Source organism: Dipodomys merriami, unplaced genomic scaffold (assembly GCF_024711535.1).
Source record: "Dipodomys merriami isolate MVZ:Mamm:240054 unplaced genomic scaffold, mDipMer1.0.p SCAF_33, whole genome shotgun sequence".
In the NCBI taxonomy this organism is placed as follows: domain Eukaryota; kingdom Metazoa; phylum Chordata; class Mammalia; order Rodentia; family Heteromyidae; genus Dipodomys; species Dipodomys merriami.
The window spans coordinates 1,928,277-1,943,444 of NW_027204826.1; the positions used below are offsets into that span (position 1 = coordinate 1,928,277).

Genomic DNA, 15,168 nt, shown 5'->3' on the forward strand with positions numbered 1-15,168 from the left:
TAACCCTGGGAATGAATGTCACCCGGCTTGAACTTCCAAACACTATGCTACAATTTTACCCAGAGGTCGTCATCTCTTCCTCTAGCGGGATGTGTGAAGTAAAAAAGACAAGAGGAGTTTAGCACACACTTACCCTTCTCTGAGCCAGCACTGCCTCCACTCGCCGCTGCAGCTTCAAAAGATGTTCCTCGGACGGAAAACACCTTCACTTTCTCGTCACACTTCACGGTGCACAGCGCATTGCCTGAAACACAGCTGACTTGCTAAAGCAACAGCGCGAGGCAATTGCAGGAATATTCCACTTACATTGAAATGCAACTTTAATCAGAAAGAACGAAGAGTTTACTGCCTTGCGCCAACCCCACTAGAGACCAATGTGCTTAGAAAAGATCAATCAGGCCGGGCGCCGGTGGCTCACGCCTGTAATCCAGCTACTCAGGAGGCTGAGATCTGAGGATCTCGGTTCAAAGCCAGCCCGGGCAAGGATGGCTGTGAAATTCTTATGTCCAATAAACCACCAGAAAACTGGAAGTGGTGCTATAGCTCAAGTGGTAGAGCACCAGCCTTGAGCTGAAGAGCTGAGGGACAGCGCCCAGGCCCAGAGTTCAAAGTCCCACGACCAACAAAAAAAAAAAGAAAAGATCAATCCGTGCTTGCTTTGGCAGCACAAACACTAAAATTGGAATGATACAGAGAAGCTTAGCATGGCCCCTGCGCAAGAATGACACGCCAATTCATAAAGCGTTCCATATTTTAAAAAAGAAAGAAAAAAAGATCAATCAGCTAGAGACCCTGACCCAAATTCCTTAGCGCCTATGGAAATGGAGAAGGAAAGACTGAGAATATTATCTTTAAAAAAAGTTTTGCTTTTTCCAGATGCTATTTACCAACCATACGGAATAGTGAATCTAATTCTGACTGACCGCAGGACCAACAGGGCCAGTCAGGAATGCTGTGCCCAGGATGCATTAGAGAGAACTCCAGGTCACCACCCATCAGCAATTCTACACCAGGACTTTCCTGGAAACCTTTACGATGTCCACTTACAGCAACTGTATGGCTTATTTAAAATACTATCTTCAAGCCAGGCACCAGTGGCTCATGCCTGTAATCCTAGCTACCCAGGAGGCTGAGATCTGAGGTTTAAGCCAGCCCAGGCAGGAAAGCCCGTAACACTGAGGTTCAAGACCCAGGGCCAGTGTGCACATGTGTACACACAAGCATACACATGCACGTGCGCACAAACACACACAATCTTTAAGTTTTCTTTATACCCTTACCTAAGATTTAGCTGCTTGTCTCCCTTGGGTACTCACCTGCATAAATAGTTCTTACAAATGTGTCAGGTGACTTGATTGCAATGATATCAGAAATTGGGGCAACATCAAGTTTAGCTGCTACTCTGGGCAACAGGTTCTGAAAGAAAAATGAGCAGTGAGTCAAGTATATTCATGGGGAGGAAGGCCAGGAACCCACAGTGGCATTATCCCAAGGCCTATTCTGCAGTCACCGTGATCCACGTTTTTTCTGCCTCCCATGCAAACTAGACACAAAGCAACTTTGGGATTAGCGCAGAGTACACTAGAGCTTTACAGCAATTAGAACCCACCTTAATTCACTATGCTAAAGTATGAGATATAGTTGCTTTGACAGATAATCCATTACAAAGTATGACAACTACAGACCATTGAATTTAGATAAAAACAAAACATTTTAGAAAAGTAGTAAAATCATGAAAAAGTAGTAAGTTGGTTTTGTTCCTCCCTCTCCTCTGTTCCTTCCTTCTTTCCTTCCTCCATCCCTCTCTTCCTTCCTTTGCCAGAAAAAGGATTATATATATATATATATATATACACACACACATACACGTATATTATATAATATATACATATATTATATATTTACTAATGGATATTTTTTAAAAAGGTGGAGCTGAGAAGGTGGCTCAGTGGTAAATGCTTGCTTTGCATGGTTGAGGCCCTGGGTTCGATTCCTCAATACCACATAAGCAGAAAAAACTGGAAGTGGCACTGTGGCTCAAGTGGTAGAGTGCTAGCCTTGAGCTGAAGAGCTGAGGGACAGCGCCCAGGCCTAGAGTACCGGCCCTACGATCAGACCCCCCCCCAAAAAAAAAGAAAAAAAAAAAGAAAAAAGGTTTCAACAGACATTTCGTCTTTTGTTGACAATGATGTTACATAAAATGATCAAAATTTATGCTCGGTAAGGCAATGAGTGTGCATGACCTCAGCCAAGCAGAAAGCACAGACAGGCAGGAGGATCAAGTTACAAGGCCAGCCTGGGCAGAAGTTAGTAAAATCCTATCTCAAAAACAAAAAACCCCACCAGGTGGCACACCTCTCCCAGCTCCTCAGAAAGAAGCGGGAGCATCAATATTGAAGCCCAGCCCTGGGAAAAGCACAAGACTTGATCTGAAAAGCAAAAAGACTGAGTGTGGCTCAAAAAGTAGAGCACTCACCTAGAAAGCATGAGGCCCTGAGTTCAAACTCCAGAACTCTAAAACCAGAAAACGATTAAACTGACCTGACTAGCAGCCTATGCATTGTGTGAAATAGGAAAGCTGAATCTCCACTGGCTTCTACAAAGAGCTGACTCCCCAGCAGCTGCTGAGCTTGGTGTGTGACACGGAGGCTGGCAGGCATGCTCATAACATCCTGACGCTAACACTCAAGTTCCTTTCCCTGTTCTGCCTCCAACCCTCTCTCAGTTGCTCAAAATTCTCAAGAATCAGCCTATAATTACTCCATTCTGCACCTTCCAACAAACATGTCTGATCCCATTACATTAGCTTCCATTAGCATTCTAAAACTACTGTTGTGTTTTAAAACACCTTTAATATGCATGCTGAAAGACCCCCTAATCAGGTCTGCCAGCACCCTGAGGATAGGGTTTGGCTGTCCTGGATCTATTAAGTGGCCCCAGTCAGACACAGGCACCGTCTGAATTAATCTCCTTCCTATGACGTTTCCAGAAGGAAAGGTTTAGGTTTTCACTATCATTACCTACATTATATAGTAATCCCTTTCAACCACTTAAAAACAAGTTACTAGCTGGAAGATGGTTTTGCTATTCAGTTAGTGACAGTGTTTGCCTAGCAAGCAAAGCAGCAAGGAGCACTGGGCTCCTACTCAGAACCACAGAGAAAAGAAAAAGAAAAAAAGAGCGATTTGAAAGTATTACAATTTGGAGCCAGTCACTGGTGGCTCACACCTGTCTTCCTAGCAACTCAGGAGGCTGAGATCTGAGGATTGGGGTTCAAAGCCAGCCTGGGCAGGAAAGTCTGTGAGACTCTTATCTCCAATGAACCACCAGAAAACCAGAAGTGGCACTGTGGCTCAAATGGTAGAGTGCTCACCTTGAACTGAAGAGCTGAGGGATAGCGCCCAGGCCCAGAGTTCAAGCCCCATGACCAACCAAAAAAAAAAAAAAAAGGCACAAGGACAAAACCGAGAAATTTAAGATCTCACAGGAAAAGAAAAAAAGGTTGGGAAAACAATTAAAATGTTGGGGCTGGGAAGGTGGTTCAGTGGTAGAGTGCTTGCCTTGCATGCATGAGGCCATGGGTTCGATTACTCAGCACCATATAAGCAGAAAAAGCCAGAAGTGGCGCTGTGGCTCAGAGTGGTAGAACACTAGCCTTAAGCTGAAGAGCTGAGGGACAATGCCCAGGCCCAGAGTTCAGGCCCCACGACCAAAAAAAAAAAAAATTAAAATGTTATTTAAAATATGGGAAGGTGGCTCAATGGTAGAGCACTAGCCTTGAGCTGAAGAGCTGAGGGACAGCACTCAGGCCCAGAGTTCAGGCCCCATGACCAACCAAAAAAAAGTAAAATAAAATATATTTATTTATTTATTTATTTATGTGTGTGAGTATACATATATCACATTATACGTATTATATATTATTATAGATTGGTATATATTAAGTATACAGCAAAACATTTTAAAAGATACTGTTTTTGTTGTTGTTGGTTGTGGGGCTTGAACTCAGAACCTGGGCAATGTCCTTGAGCTTTTTTGTTCAAGGCTGGCACTCTACCACTTTGAGCCACAGCACCACTTCCGGTTTTCAGGTGGTTAATTGGAGATAAGAGTCTCACTGACTTTCTTGCTTCGAAGTACAATCCTCAGATCTCAGCCTCCTGCGTAGCTAGGATGAGGATGATAGGTGTGAGCTACAGGCGCCTGGCTAGAAGGTAGTTAGATACTCACTTTTAAAAAATAAATAACAAACCAGAGTCACCAGTGTTTAGAGCCTAGTCCAGTAAGAAGCCCACTCCCTGCATCACCTCTAACTGTACAGGCATTGTTATTAGAATGTTACCTATGTGAATAGACAGATTATTTTTTGTTACACAAACTATATGTGGGGCTTTTTGTTTGTTTGCTGGTCCTGAGACTTGAACTCTGAGTCTGGGCTGTTCTTGAGCTTCTTTTGTTCAAGGCTAGCGCTCTACCACTTGAACCACAGAATCACTTTTCTGGGTGGTTTACTAGAAGACACTCATGGACTTTGGCTGGCTTGAACCATGATCCTCAGATCTCAGCCTCCTGAGCAACTAGGATTACAGGTGTGAGCCACCAGTGCCCAGCTAAGCTACATATTTTTTTAGTTTGGGAACTTCCTAAATCTCGTAAGGTTCAATATCTTTATGCTTTCATTATCCTCTATCTTAGCATGTGTATCTTTTTAAACATTGACTCTGGTGCCTAAAAGCAAGTATTCCTGAGTCTGTGTTTGAGAACACATCAAACACATGAAACCATGAGCTGAGGTCTCAAGCTGGTCCATACAGAAACAGAAAGCTGACAACACAGCTGGTGAAGGACCATTGGGTGAATTTAGCTTCCCTGATGGGGTTTGCCCAATCCAAATGTATTTTCAGGCCACAGCATCAGCCTCTGTCTGGCAACCCCGCTCATCCACATGCCCATCTGTCACAATGCGGCAACCAAGGCCACAGTGCTGCAATCTATCTCATTAGATACAACCAAACCTGTTCCTTGGTCTCACAGTCTTGGAGGTTGTGTAAGTCATCCACTGCAGAAACAGCACAACCAGAAAAGGGCGGGTCCACAAAGCCCCACACAATTAGGGAAATGCTAAAGCACAGCTACCAATGGTCATCAATGTATACAATGTACTTCAGTGTTCAAAGTGCAACCTCCCGACTCTCCTATTTCACTTCACGGGAGTATTCTACATATATCTGAGCACAGGTATACAAAGACAAATGCAAGCTTCCTAATTGTTCTGGGCTAAGATGGACACTTCCATTCTAGCATTTTGCTGGGTAACAAGATCAAAGTCTGTCAGACTTTCCTGCAAGACTGGCTTTGAACCAACATCCTCAGATCTCAGCTTCCTAGGTAGCTAGAATTTAGGCATGAGCCTCCAGCACTAGCTTAAAAGCTATATCTTTTTAAACATTGTTGTAAAAGAAAAAGGAAACAAGATAATATAAGGAGGGCTGGGAATGTGGCTTAGAGGTAGAGTGCTTGCCTAGCATGCATGAAGCCCTGGTTCAATTCCTCAGTACCACATAAACAGAAAAAGCCAGAAGTGGCGCTGTGGCTCAAATGGTAGTGTGCTAGCCTTTAGCAAAGGAAGCTCAGGGACAGTGCCCAGGCCCTGAAGTCAAACCCCAGGACTGGCAAAAAAAAAAAAAAAAAAAAAAAGAACGAAAGAATCAAAGAAAGAAAGAAACTGACAATGAATCTCTGTGTCTTTGTAATTTCATTTTCCTCTCTGTTTTCTTCTCTTTGTTCTTTGTCTGTGTGCTTGGTGGCAGTGGCTTTGAACCCAAGTACTCATGAATGCCAGGCAAACACTCTAACACTGTTCTACACCCCTCGCCCTTCCCCCACCCCTCCCCCCTTAGTGATATCTTCATGTGGACTACCACCCATCTGCACCCATCACAGTGCAAGTGATCAGATTACAGCTTTCTTTACCATGAGGGTCCACCCCCCCAAGCAGAACTGCCCAATCTATATATCCACCAGCCCCCCAACCCCCCAAACCATCTCATAGGGTGGATTACTAAATACAAACAGCGCACATACAGGCAAGCCCAGAATTTTAAGTGACAACAGTTTCCTTTGAGGCAAAAACTGAAAATCTGAAAGAGGTATTTTAACAAGAAAAGTGGTCAACATTCCAGCCAGGGTAACATGGATAAATCAGGACCGGCTCTCTAAACCACGTCTGCAGTGCAGTTTCAGCCAATGAAATCCAATCCCTCTGAGCAGTGGGGTCAGATTGCACGTTCTCATCCTTCTCACCTTCCCGAAGGCAGATGCTCCGGCACAGATGTGCGTGTAATTGAACTGCTTCTGAGTCTGCAGAATCAATGGTGTCAGCTCCTCTGGGAAGGAAACGCACGGGGTAAGCACATCTCATAGTGTTTTCACGTGCACACACTCCAGCAAGCGTAGGAACTATACCCCGCCCTGCAGGACACCCACCTGGAAGAAGGCCTTTGTATGCATCGTGCTGAGCCACCAGAACTTTGGCCACGCCTGCCACCTTGCACAGATCTTCTGCCACCTGTGATTAAAACAGAAGTGCCCAGTTATCTGTCTATGAGAAATATGCAGAGAGAGCCACCACTACAAATAGCCAGCCAGCATAAAGCCATTCTTGCAGTGGTGGGGTTTGAACTCAGGGCCTTCCTTGCTAGACAAGAACTTCCTGACTCATGCCCGAGGCTTTGTACTTTTGGTTTGTTTTTCAGAGAGAGTCTCAAAAACTTTGCCTGGGCTGGGGGCTGGGAAGATGGCTCAGTGGTAGAGCGCTTGCCTTGCATGCCTGAGGTCCTGGGTTCAATTCCTCAGCACCACATAAGCAAAAAGAAAAAAAGCTGGAAGTGGCTCTGTGGCTCAAGTGGTAGAGCACTAGCCTTGAGCTGAAGAGCTGAGGGACAGTGCCCAGGCCCAGAGTTCAGGCCCATGACCGGACCCAAAAAAAAAAAAAAAAACTTTGCCTGGGCTATCCAGGAAATGCAATCCTCCTGTTTCCACTTCCCAAACAGCTGAGATTACAGATCTGCACTACCATGCCTGCTTCTCTACTACATAAAATCTTAGTGGACAACTATAAAAAATCATTCTTAGCTAGGCCCCAGTGGCTCACACCCGTAATCGAAGCTACTAAAGAGGCTGAGATCTGAGGATCAAGGTTCAAAAACCAGCCCAGTCCATGAGACTCTTATCTCCAATAAACTACCAGAAAACCGGAAGTGGCGCTGTGGCTCAAGTGGTAGAGCTCTAGCTTTGAGCTAAAGAGCTGAGGGACAGCACCCAGGCCCAGAGTGCAAGCCCCGTGGCTGACAAAATAATAATAATAATAATACAGTTTAGGAAGTAGAGCTGTGTCTCAAATGGTAGAGCACTAGCATTGAGTAAAAGCTAAGAAACAGTGACCAGGCCCTGGGTTCAAGCCTTAGTACTGGCACACAAAACAAAACAAACACGCTGGGCGCTGGTGGCTCACGCCTGTAATCCTAGCTATTCAGGAGGCTGAGATCTGAGGATCACGGTTCAAAGCCAGCCCGGGCAGGAGAGACCATGAGACTCCTATCTCCAATAAACCACCAGAAAACCGAAGTGGCGCTGTAGCTCAAGTGGTAGAGCGCTCGCCTTGAGCTGAAGAGCTGAGGGACAGCGCCCAGGCCCAGAGTTCAAGCCCCACGACCGACAAAAAAAAAAAAAAAGATGTTAACAGGAATTAAAAAATATATATATATATACCTTGGACTAGGAATGCAATTTAGTGGTAGAGTGCTTGCCTAGAAGGCATGAAGCCCTGGGTTCAATTCCTCAGTACTACATAAACAGAAAATGCCAGGAGTGGCACTATGGCTCAAAGTGGTAGCATGCTAACCTTGAGTGAAAGAGCTCAGGGACAGTGCCCAGACCCTGAGTTCAAGTCTCATGACTGGTCAAAAAAAAGAAAGAAAACAAAAACAAAAAATATACCTATACAGTATTATTAACCTCCTACAATGATTCTAAAATACTAGACTATACAGTCTCTCTATATATGTACACACACACATATATTCTTTTTTTTTTTTTAATGGTCAGGGAGATTAAACTCTGGGCCTGGGCGCCGTCCCTCAGCTCTTCAGCTCAAGGTAAGTGCTCTACCACTTGAGCCACAGTTTTCTGGTGGTTTACTGGACTGGCTTTGAACTGAGATCCTCAGATCTCAGCCTCCTGAGTAGCTAGGATTACAGATGTGAGCCGACACCAGGCTCTTTTTTTTTCTTTTAAGATCAATTTCATGTAAGGAATTAGAAGTTAACCAGCATTCTAAATCTGCATTACCAGGTGCTATATCAACAATTTAGAAAGAAATAAAACCTTTCAAAAGAAATACACTCTCAAGCCAGACATCAGTGGCTCAAGTCTATAATTTTAGCTACTCAGGAGGTTGGGATCTGAGAATGAATCGTGGCTCAAAGCCAGCCAGGACAAGAAAATCCGTGAGACTCATATCTCCAATAAAATTAAAAAAAAAAAAAAAAAAAGCCTGGCGGCAGTGGCTCACACCTATAATCCTAGCTACTCAGGAGGCTGAGATCTGAGGATCGGGTTCAAAGTTAGCCTGGGCAGGAAAGTCCATGAGACTCTAATCTCCAATAAACTACTAGAAAACCAGAAGTGGCACTGTGGCTCAAGCGGTAGAACACTCGCCTTGAGCTGAAGAGTGCAAGGACAGCACCCAAGCCCAGAGTTCAAGCCCCACGACTGACCCAAAAAAAACAAAACAGAAAACCAGAAGTGGTGGTTTGGTTCAAGTGGTGGAGCACTCACCTTGAGGTGAAGAGCTCAGGGACAGCACCCAGGCGGAAAGTTCAAGCCCAACCCCAAAAAAAGAAAAAAGAAATATATTCTCTCTAGATTTATTCCTCTGATGTCCAAGCCCCCATCTCCACCCTTGGCGGTCCTACAGTGGGAGGGAGGGAGGGACGGCTCAAGCCTCATGAGTGCAATGGAAGTGCCCATCTACGGGGCAGCCAGCGGCCTGGGCCCTACAAACCGCACTGTCTCCCCAGGGTCCCCAGAACTCCAAGGCGGCCTCTCCCCAGAGTCGGTTTCCAAAGCCGTCACTGTCTTTTTAACAATGACCAAAACATCTCTTAGCAGCAGCTATCGTTTGAAAAGATGCTAGAAATTAAAAATTAACACCTACAACACATGGTCCAGATTTATCACTTTCAGGAATTAGAAGCGGTGATCTGCAGGTATATCCATCAAAACAAAAAGTGATCAGCTATTAACCTCTAAGCACGCTTGGAATATTACCATTCTCCTTGGTACCCAGTGGCACGGGAAGGTGCCAGGGGAACTAAATCAAGTATTCTGCCTCATTTCAAAAGACAAAACGCTCGGTGAGCAAACCTTTCAGTTCCTTTTTCATACACAGTAATGGTTGTGACATGGGCCATTTAATGAGGATTACAGCCCACTTTGGATGATGGTCCTGAGCATAATTCTCTGGTGCCATCTTTCCCTGTCTCCTGATGGAAATTACATTTGCTATGGCTGACCTTAAAAAAATCTCTCACCTTGTCACATTTGGTTCCAGCCACTAAGCAAGACACTTCACCTCCAAGACGCGTGGCTGCGGTGATGGCATTTAAGGTAATCGGTGCTAAGGAATCATTTGAATGCTCCGCTATTACCAGAGTGCTCTGAAACCGGAGCAAGGAGGCCTGGAAAGAGAGAAAACTAAATTAAAAGGGTACAAAGAAACGACTGTTATCATAGGATATTTGCTTTTATTGTAATTGCCAAGCACATTTCCTTTAAAGAAAACTGTGTGGATACAATATTTTACAACCTATTTGTAAAACACCCAGTCAAGTGCCAATCAGGTGGATCAGGAGGCTGAGATCTGAGGATCACAGTTCAAAGCCAGCCCCAGCAGGAAAGTCTGTGAGACTCTTATCCCCAATGATCCATCAGAAGACCAGAAGTGGCGCTGTGGCTCAAGTGGTAGAGCACTATCCTTGAGCAAAAAAAAAAAACTCACAGAAAGCACCCAGGCCCTGAGCAAGACCCAGGACTGGTGCCAAAAATAAAAAACACTGAATAACAACAATAACAGCAGCAAATCAGGATGCTTGTATCTACCATTGTATCTATCATTTGTTATTTCATTATTTCATTTACTAATATTCATTTATTTTTCTGGTGCTACTAGTGTTTGAACTAAAGGCCCTGTACTTGCTAGACAAATTCTCTACCACTTCAGCCCCTGCTCCTAGCCCTTTTCACTTTATTTTTCTGGAGAAAGGGTCTTGAGCTAATGCTCAAGGCCAGCCCTGAACTGCAATCCTGATCTCCATTTCTTAGACCTAGCATAGATGTGTGGCTTCATTCAGCAATAATGGTTGCATAGAGTCTAGTTATTTTTTTAATTAATTTATTATTATTATGGAGGTGATATACAGAGGGATTACAATGACATGGGTCAGGTAAACAGTCTCTACTGTTCCCTCCTTCTCTCCCAGTCCCTCCTTGACATCTCCATCCATGAGTTGTATAGTTCACTTTCATCAGGGTCCAGTGAGCTCCGCTGCTGCACTTTAGAATCTAGTCATCTGTAAAACGCCATTCCTGGGCTGGGCATGTGGCTCAGTGGTAGAGTGCTTCCTTAGCATGTATGAAGCCCTGGGTTCCATTCCTCAGTACTGCACAAACGGAAAAAGCCAGAAGTGACGCTGTGGCTCAAGTGGTAGGGTGCTAGCCTTGAGCAAAAGAAGTTCAGGGACAGTGCCCAGGCCCTGAGTTTAAGCTCCAGGACTGACAAAAAATAAAATATAATAAAATAAAATAATAAAATACCATTCCTTACTCAGGAGCTTACTCTCCTCATATGCAAATTGCAAAGTATGAACTAGATCATAAGTTTTTTTGTTGTTGTTGTTTTGTCAGTCCGTGGGGCCTGAACTCTGGGTGTGGGCGCTGTCCCTCAGCTCTTCAGCTCAAGTATAGCACTCTACCACTTGAGCCACAGTACCATTTCCGGCTTTTTCTGCTTATGTGGTGCTGAGGAATCGAACCTCATGCATGGGAGGCAAGTGCTCTACCACTGAGCCACCTTCCCAGCCCCTAGATCATAAGTTTTTAATAGAAGGGTTCCAGAAAGGCAAGCGTGGGAGCCAACCTCACATTCAGTAAGAGGGGAACCAGGCAAACAGGGCTATGATGTACCCTTGGCTTTGCTTTAACTAGATTAACCAAACATGTACAGAGCTGTTTTACTCTTAAATTTGTTGTTCCTGTTAAGTAGTTGTGCACAGGAGGCACCATTTAACGAAGTGGTTACTGAATACAGTGCATCTTGATCAGTGTCTCTCCTTCAACCTCCGACCCACCCCTTCCCTTACTTTTCTTAATTTTGTATTATACACAATGAATTCTTGCGGCATTCTCCCCTCTCCCCCACTTCTTTAGTCTCCCTTCTCCCCGTGGCCCCACCCCCCACCTTACATGCTCCCATTTCCTGGTGCTGATTTCACTGGGCTTTGACCTAGACTTCCTAAATCACTCCACTATTATTACCTGGTGCTGGTGACTCGCACCTGTAATCCTAATTACTCAGGAGGCTGAGATCTGAGGATTGTGGTTCAAAGCCAGCCTGGGCAGGAAAATCCATGAGACTCTTGTCTCCAATAAACCACCAGAAAACCAGAAGTGACACTGTGGCTCAAGTGGTAGAGTGCTCGCCTTGAGCTGAAGAGCTGAGGGACAGCGCCCAGGCCCAGAGTTCAAGCCCTTCAACCAACCAAAAAAAGAAAAAAAAAAAAACCTTCCACTGTTTGGGTTCTCCATAGAGTCTATTACTCTTCTGTTTTGGTTACAGTGTCCTATTTAAAACTCACAGGTGGCCGGGCGCCGGTGGCTCACGCCCATCATCCTAGCTACTCAGGAAGCTGAGATCTGAGAATCATGGTTTAAAGCCAGCCCAGGCAGAAAACTGCCTGTGAGATTCTTATCTCCAATTAACCACAAGAAAACTAGAAGTGGAGCTGTGGCCCAAGTGGTAGGGCACTAGCCTTGAACATAAAAGATCAGGAGATCACAGAGATCAGGCCCTGTGTTCATACTCCATGACCAAGAATAAAAAAAACAAGCAAAAAAAACTCACAGGACTGGAGACATTAAGTGGTAGAGTGTAGGAAGTATGAGGCCCCTGAGTCAAAACCCCTACACCACAAAAAATGAATAAGTAAAACGGAGTGAGTTCACAAAACCACTGTGATGTAAAGCAGGTTATTCTTAGTCTAGGTGGTCTAGGCCCTTAGTCACTAGATCACATCAAAGTATCACACCACTAGCAGCTGGGGCTTTTTGGTTGGGGGATGAGGGGTGCCAGTAGTGGGTCTTGAACTCAGGTCAGGGCCTGGGTGCTATCCCTGAGCTTTTTCACTCAAGGCTGGTTCTCTACAATTTAGCCAGAGCTCCAATGCCTTATTTTTGCTGTTTAATTGGAGCTAAGAGTCTCATGGATTTTCCTGCCCAGGCTGGCTTTGAACTGCAATTCTCAGATCTCGGTGTCCTAACAACTAGGATTACACTCGTGAGCCTCCGGCACCTGGTTCAACAGTTTTTGGGTCTGGTTTTTTCTTTTTGGTCAGTTGTGGGGCTTGAACTCAGGGCCTGGCCACTGTTCCTGAGCAATTTTTGCTCAAAGCTAGCACTCTACCGCTCTAAGCCACATTCCCAGCCCAAGGTCTGCTTCTTAACTCAAAAAAATAAAAGACTAAGATTAAGCTATAAAGTCTTTCTAAACCCTACTGAAAAGAGTAATATATAATTGAAGTCACCAATCCCTATTTTTAAATACATTTTGTAATTATGAACTGCATATTACATTCTTGTACTTAAACTATTTTAACCTCTTGGGTAATATAGCAGCTTTTCATCATGACGAGAAATGTCATATGACATTGATTATAATATTAAAAACAGAGTCAATTACTTCACTTTAAAAACAGAGTCTTAGTGGACACACTGGCAGGCAGCGTAATCTTACAGAATTCACCTTGTGCAATAAATTTTCCTTCAGAACTGTACAACACTGGAGCTCTTTCTACTTGCAAAAGAAATTGAAATTTGCATGTGAATTAAAGTTCATTCATCAGGACTAGACATTGGACCCTAGAAAGGGTCCTTTTTTTTTTTTTTTTTTTTTTTTTGGTCAGTTGTGTGACTTGAACTCTGGGGCTGGGTGCTATCCCTGAGCTCTTCAGCTCAAGACTAGTGCTCTACCACTTGAGCCAAAGCCCCACTTCCAGTTTTCTGATGGTTCACTGGAGGTAAGAGTCTCACAGACCTTACTGCCCAGGCTAGCTATGAACCACGATCCTCAGATCTCAGCCTCCTGCGTAGCTGGGATTACAGGCGTGAGCCGCCAGCGCCCAGCCAGGGTCCTGTTTCTTCACTCTGGGGGCCTGGAACAAGGTGTTCAGTGCATTCAGTGACCCTCAAAGTACTGCTTTACTACATACATGAGATGGCATCCAGCATCTTATTAGTGAACAAACCAATTTTAAAATAAATTAGTAAGCCAGGTGCTGATGGCTCACACCTGTAGCTACTCAGGAAGCTGAGATCAGAGGGTCAGGTTTTAAGTGCAGGAAAATCCATGAGATTCTTATCTCCAGTTGACCAGAGAAAGCCAGAAGTGGTGCTGTGGCTCCAGTGGTAGAATGCTAGTCTTGAACAAAAAAGAGCTCAGAGGCAGCACCCAAGCCCAGAGTTTGAGCCCCAGGACAAGCAAAAATAAATAAGAATCATCAACAGATGCTAAGGCTGGTGGGTGAAAGTCTGTGCAGGATTTTTTTGTTGTTGTTTGGTTGGTTGTGGGGCTTGAACTCTGGGCCTGGGCACTGTGCCTCAGCTCTTCAGCCCAAGGCTAGTGCTCTACCACTTGAACCACAGCACCACTATGGTGGGTGAAAGTCTGTAAGAAACAGAAGAGTATTGCTGTCTCAATATGTCTCCTCAATTAGTTAAAAAAAATTACAAGGAAGGGGCTGGGAAGGTGGCTCAGTGGTAGAGTGCTACCTTGCATGCATGAGGCCCTGGGTTCGATTCCTCAGCACCACATAGGGAGAAAAAGCTGGAAGTGGCACTGTGGCTCAAGTGGTAGAGCACTAGCCTTGAGCTGAAGAGCTGAGGGACAGCGCCCAGGCCCACAGTTCAGGCCCTATCACCCACAAAAATAAATAAATAAACAAATAAATACAAGGAAGACAGTGAAGGAACTTGGCAAAGAACTCATTACCTAAATAACATCACAAGCAATGCAATAAACCACTGTACTTCTAAAACAATGTTGCTTTCATGATATTCCTGCCAAGGAGTCAAATCATAAGGGAAATACCAGCAAAACCTACATTGGGTAACAGACTACCAAATATGCCAAGGTCAGCCGGGCACCAGTGGCTCACGTCTGTAATCCTAACTACTCAGGAGCCTGAGATCTGAGGATATCAATTCAAAGCCAGCCCTGGCAGGAAAGTCTGTGAGACTCTTATCTCCAATGAACCACCAGAAAACTGGAAGTGGCGCTGTGACTCAAGTGGTAGAGCTCTAGCCTTGAGCAAAAGACATCAGGGACAGTGCCTGGGCCCTTAGTTGAAATCCATGACTGATCAAAACAAAAATCAAAAACAAAGCCAAGGTCCAGCCAGGTGCTGGACTGGTGGCTCATGCCTGTAATCCCAGCTACCAGGAAGCTGAGATCTGAGGACTGTGGTTCAAGGACAGCCTGGTCAGAAAAGTCTGTGAAACTTTTTTTTTTTTTTTTTTTTTTTTTTTTTGTCGGTCGTGGGGCTTGAACTCGGCCTGGGCGCTGTCCCTCAGCTCTTCAGCTCAAGGCGAATGCTCTACCACTTGAGCTACAGCGCCACTTCCGGTTTTCTGGTGGTTTTATTGGAGATAGGAGTCTCACGGTCTCTCCTGCCCGGGCTGGCTTTGAACCGCAATCCTCAGATCTCAGCCTCCTGAGTAGCTAGGATTACAGGCGTGAGCCACCAGCGCCCGGCCAAGTCTGTGAAACTTTTATCTCCAATTAACCACTAAAAAGCCAGAAGTGGAGCTGTGCTTCAAGTGGCAGAGTGCTAGCTT

At 44.8% G+C, this 15,168-nt stretch overlaps 1 protein-coding gene and 1 non-coding gene across 2 annotated transcripts in view; one reads left to right on the top strand and one right to left on the bottom strand.

Moving 5' to 3' along the window:
* The window catches only part of Etfa (electron transfer flavoprotein subunit alpha), a 43,435-nt gene that overhangs the window by 25,646 nt on the left and 2,621 nt on the right, over nucleotides 1–15,168 (bottom strand). The window contains exons 2-6 of the mRNA XM_070042815.1: nucleotides 9,594–9,740; nucleotides 6,487–6,568; nucleotides 6,304–6,386; nucleotides 1,317–1,416; nucleotides 134–244 (exon numbers count right to left, since the gene is read on the bottom strand). Coding sequence (XP_069898916.1) covers nucleotides 134–244; nucleotides 1,317–1,416; nucleotides 6,304–6,386; nucleotides 6,487–6,568; nucleotides 9,594–9,740 — 523 coding nt within the window. The remainder of the gene's footprint in view (nucleotides 1–133; nucleotides 245–1,316; nucleotides 1,417–6,303; nucleotides 6,387–6,486; nucleotides 6,569–9,593; nucleotides 9,741–15,168) is intronic.
* On the top strand, nucleotides 650–756 carry LOC138842183 (U6 spliceosomal RNA). Its single transcript, XR_011376634.1, has one exon. It is a non-coding gene; the product is annotated as a U6 spliceosomal RNA (small nuclear RNA).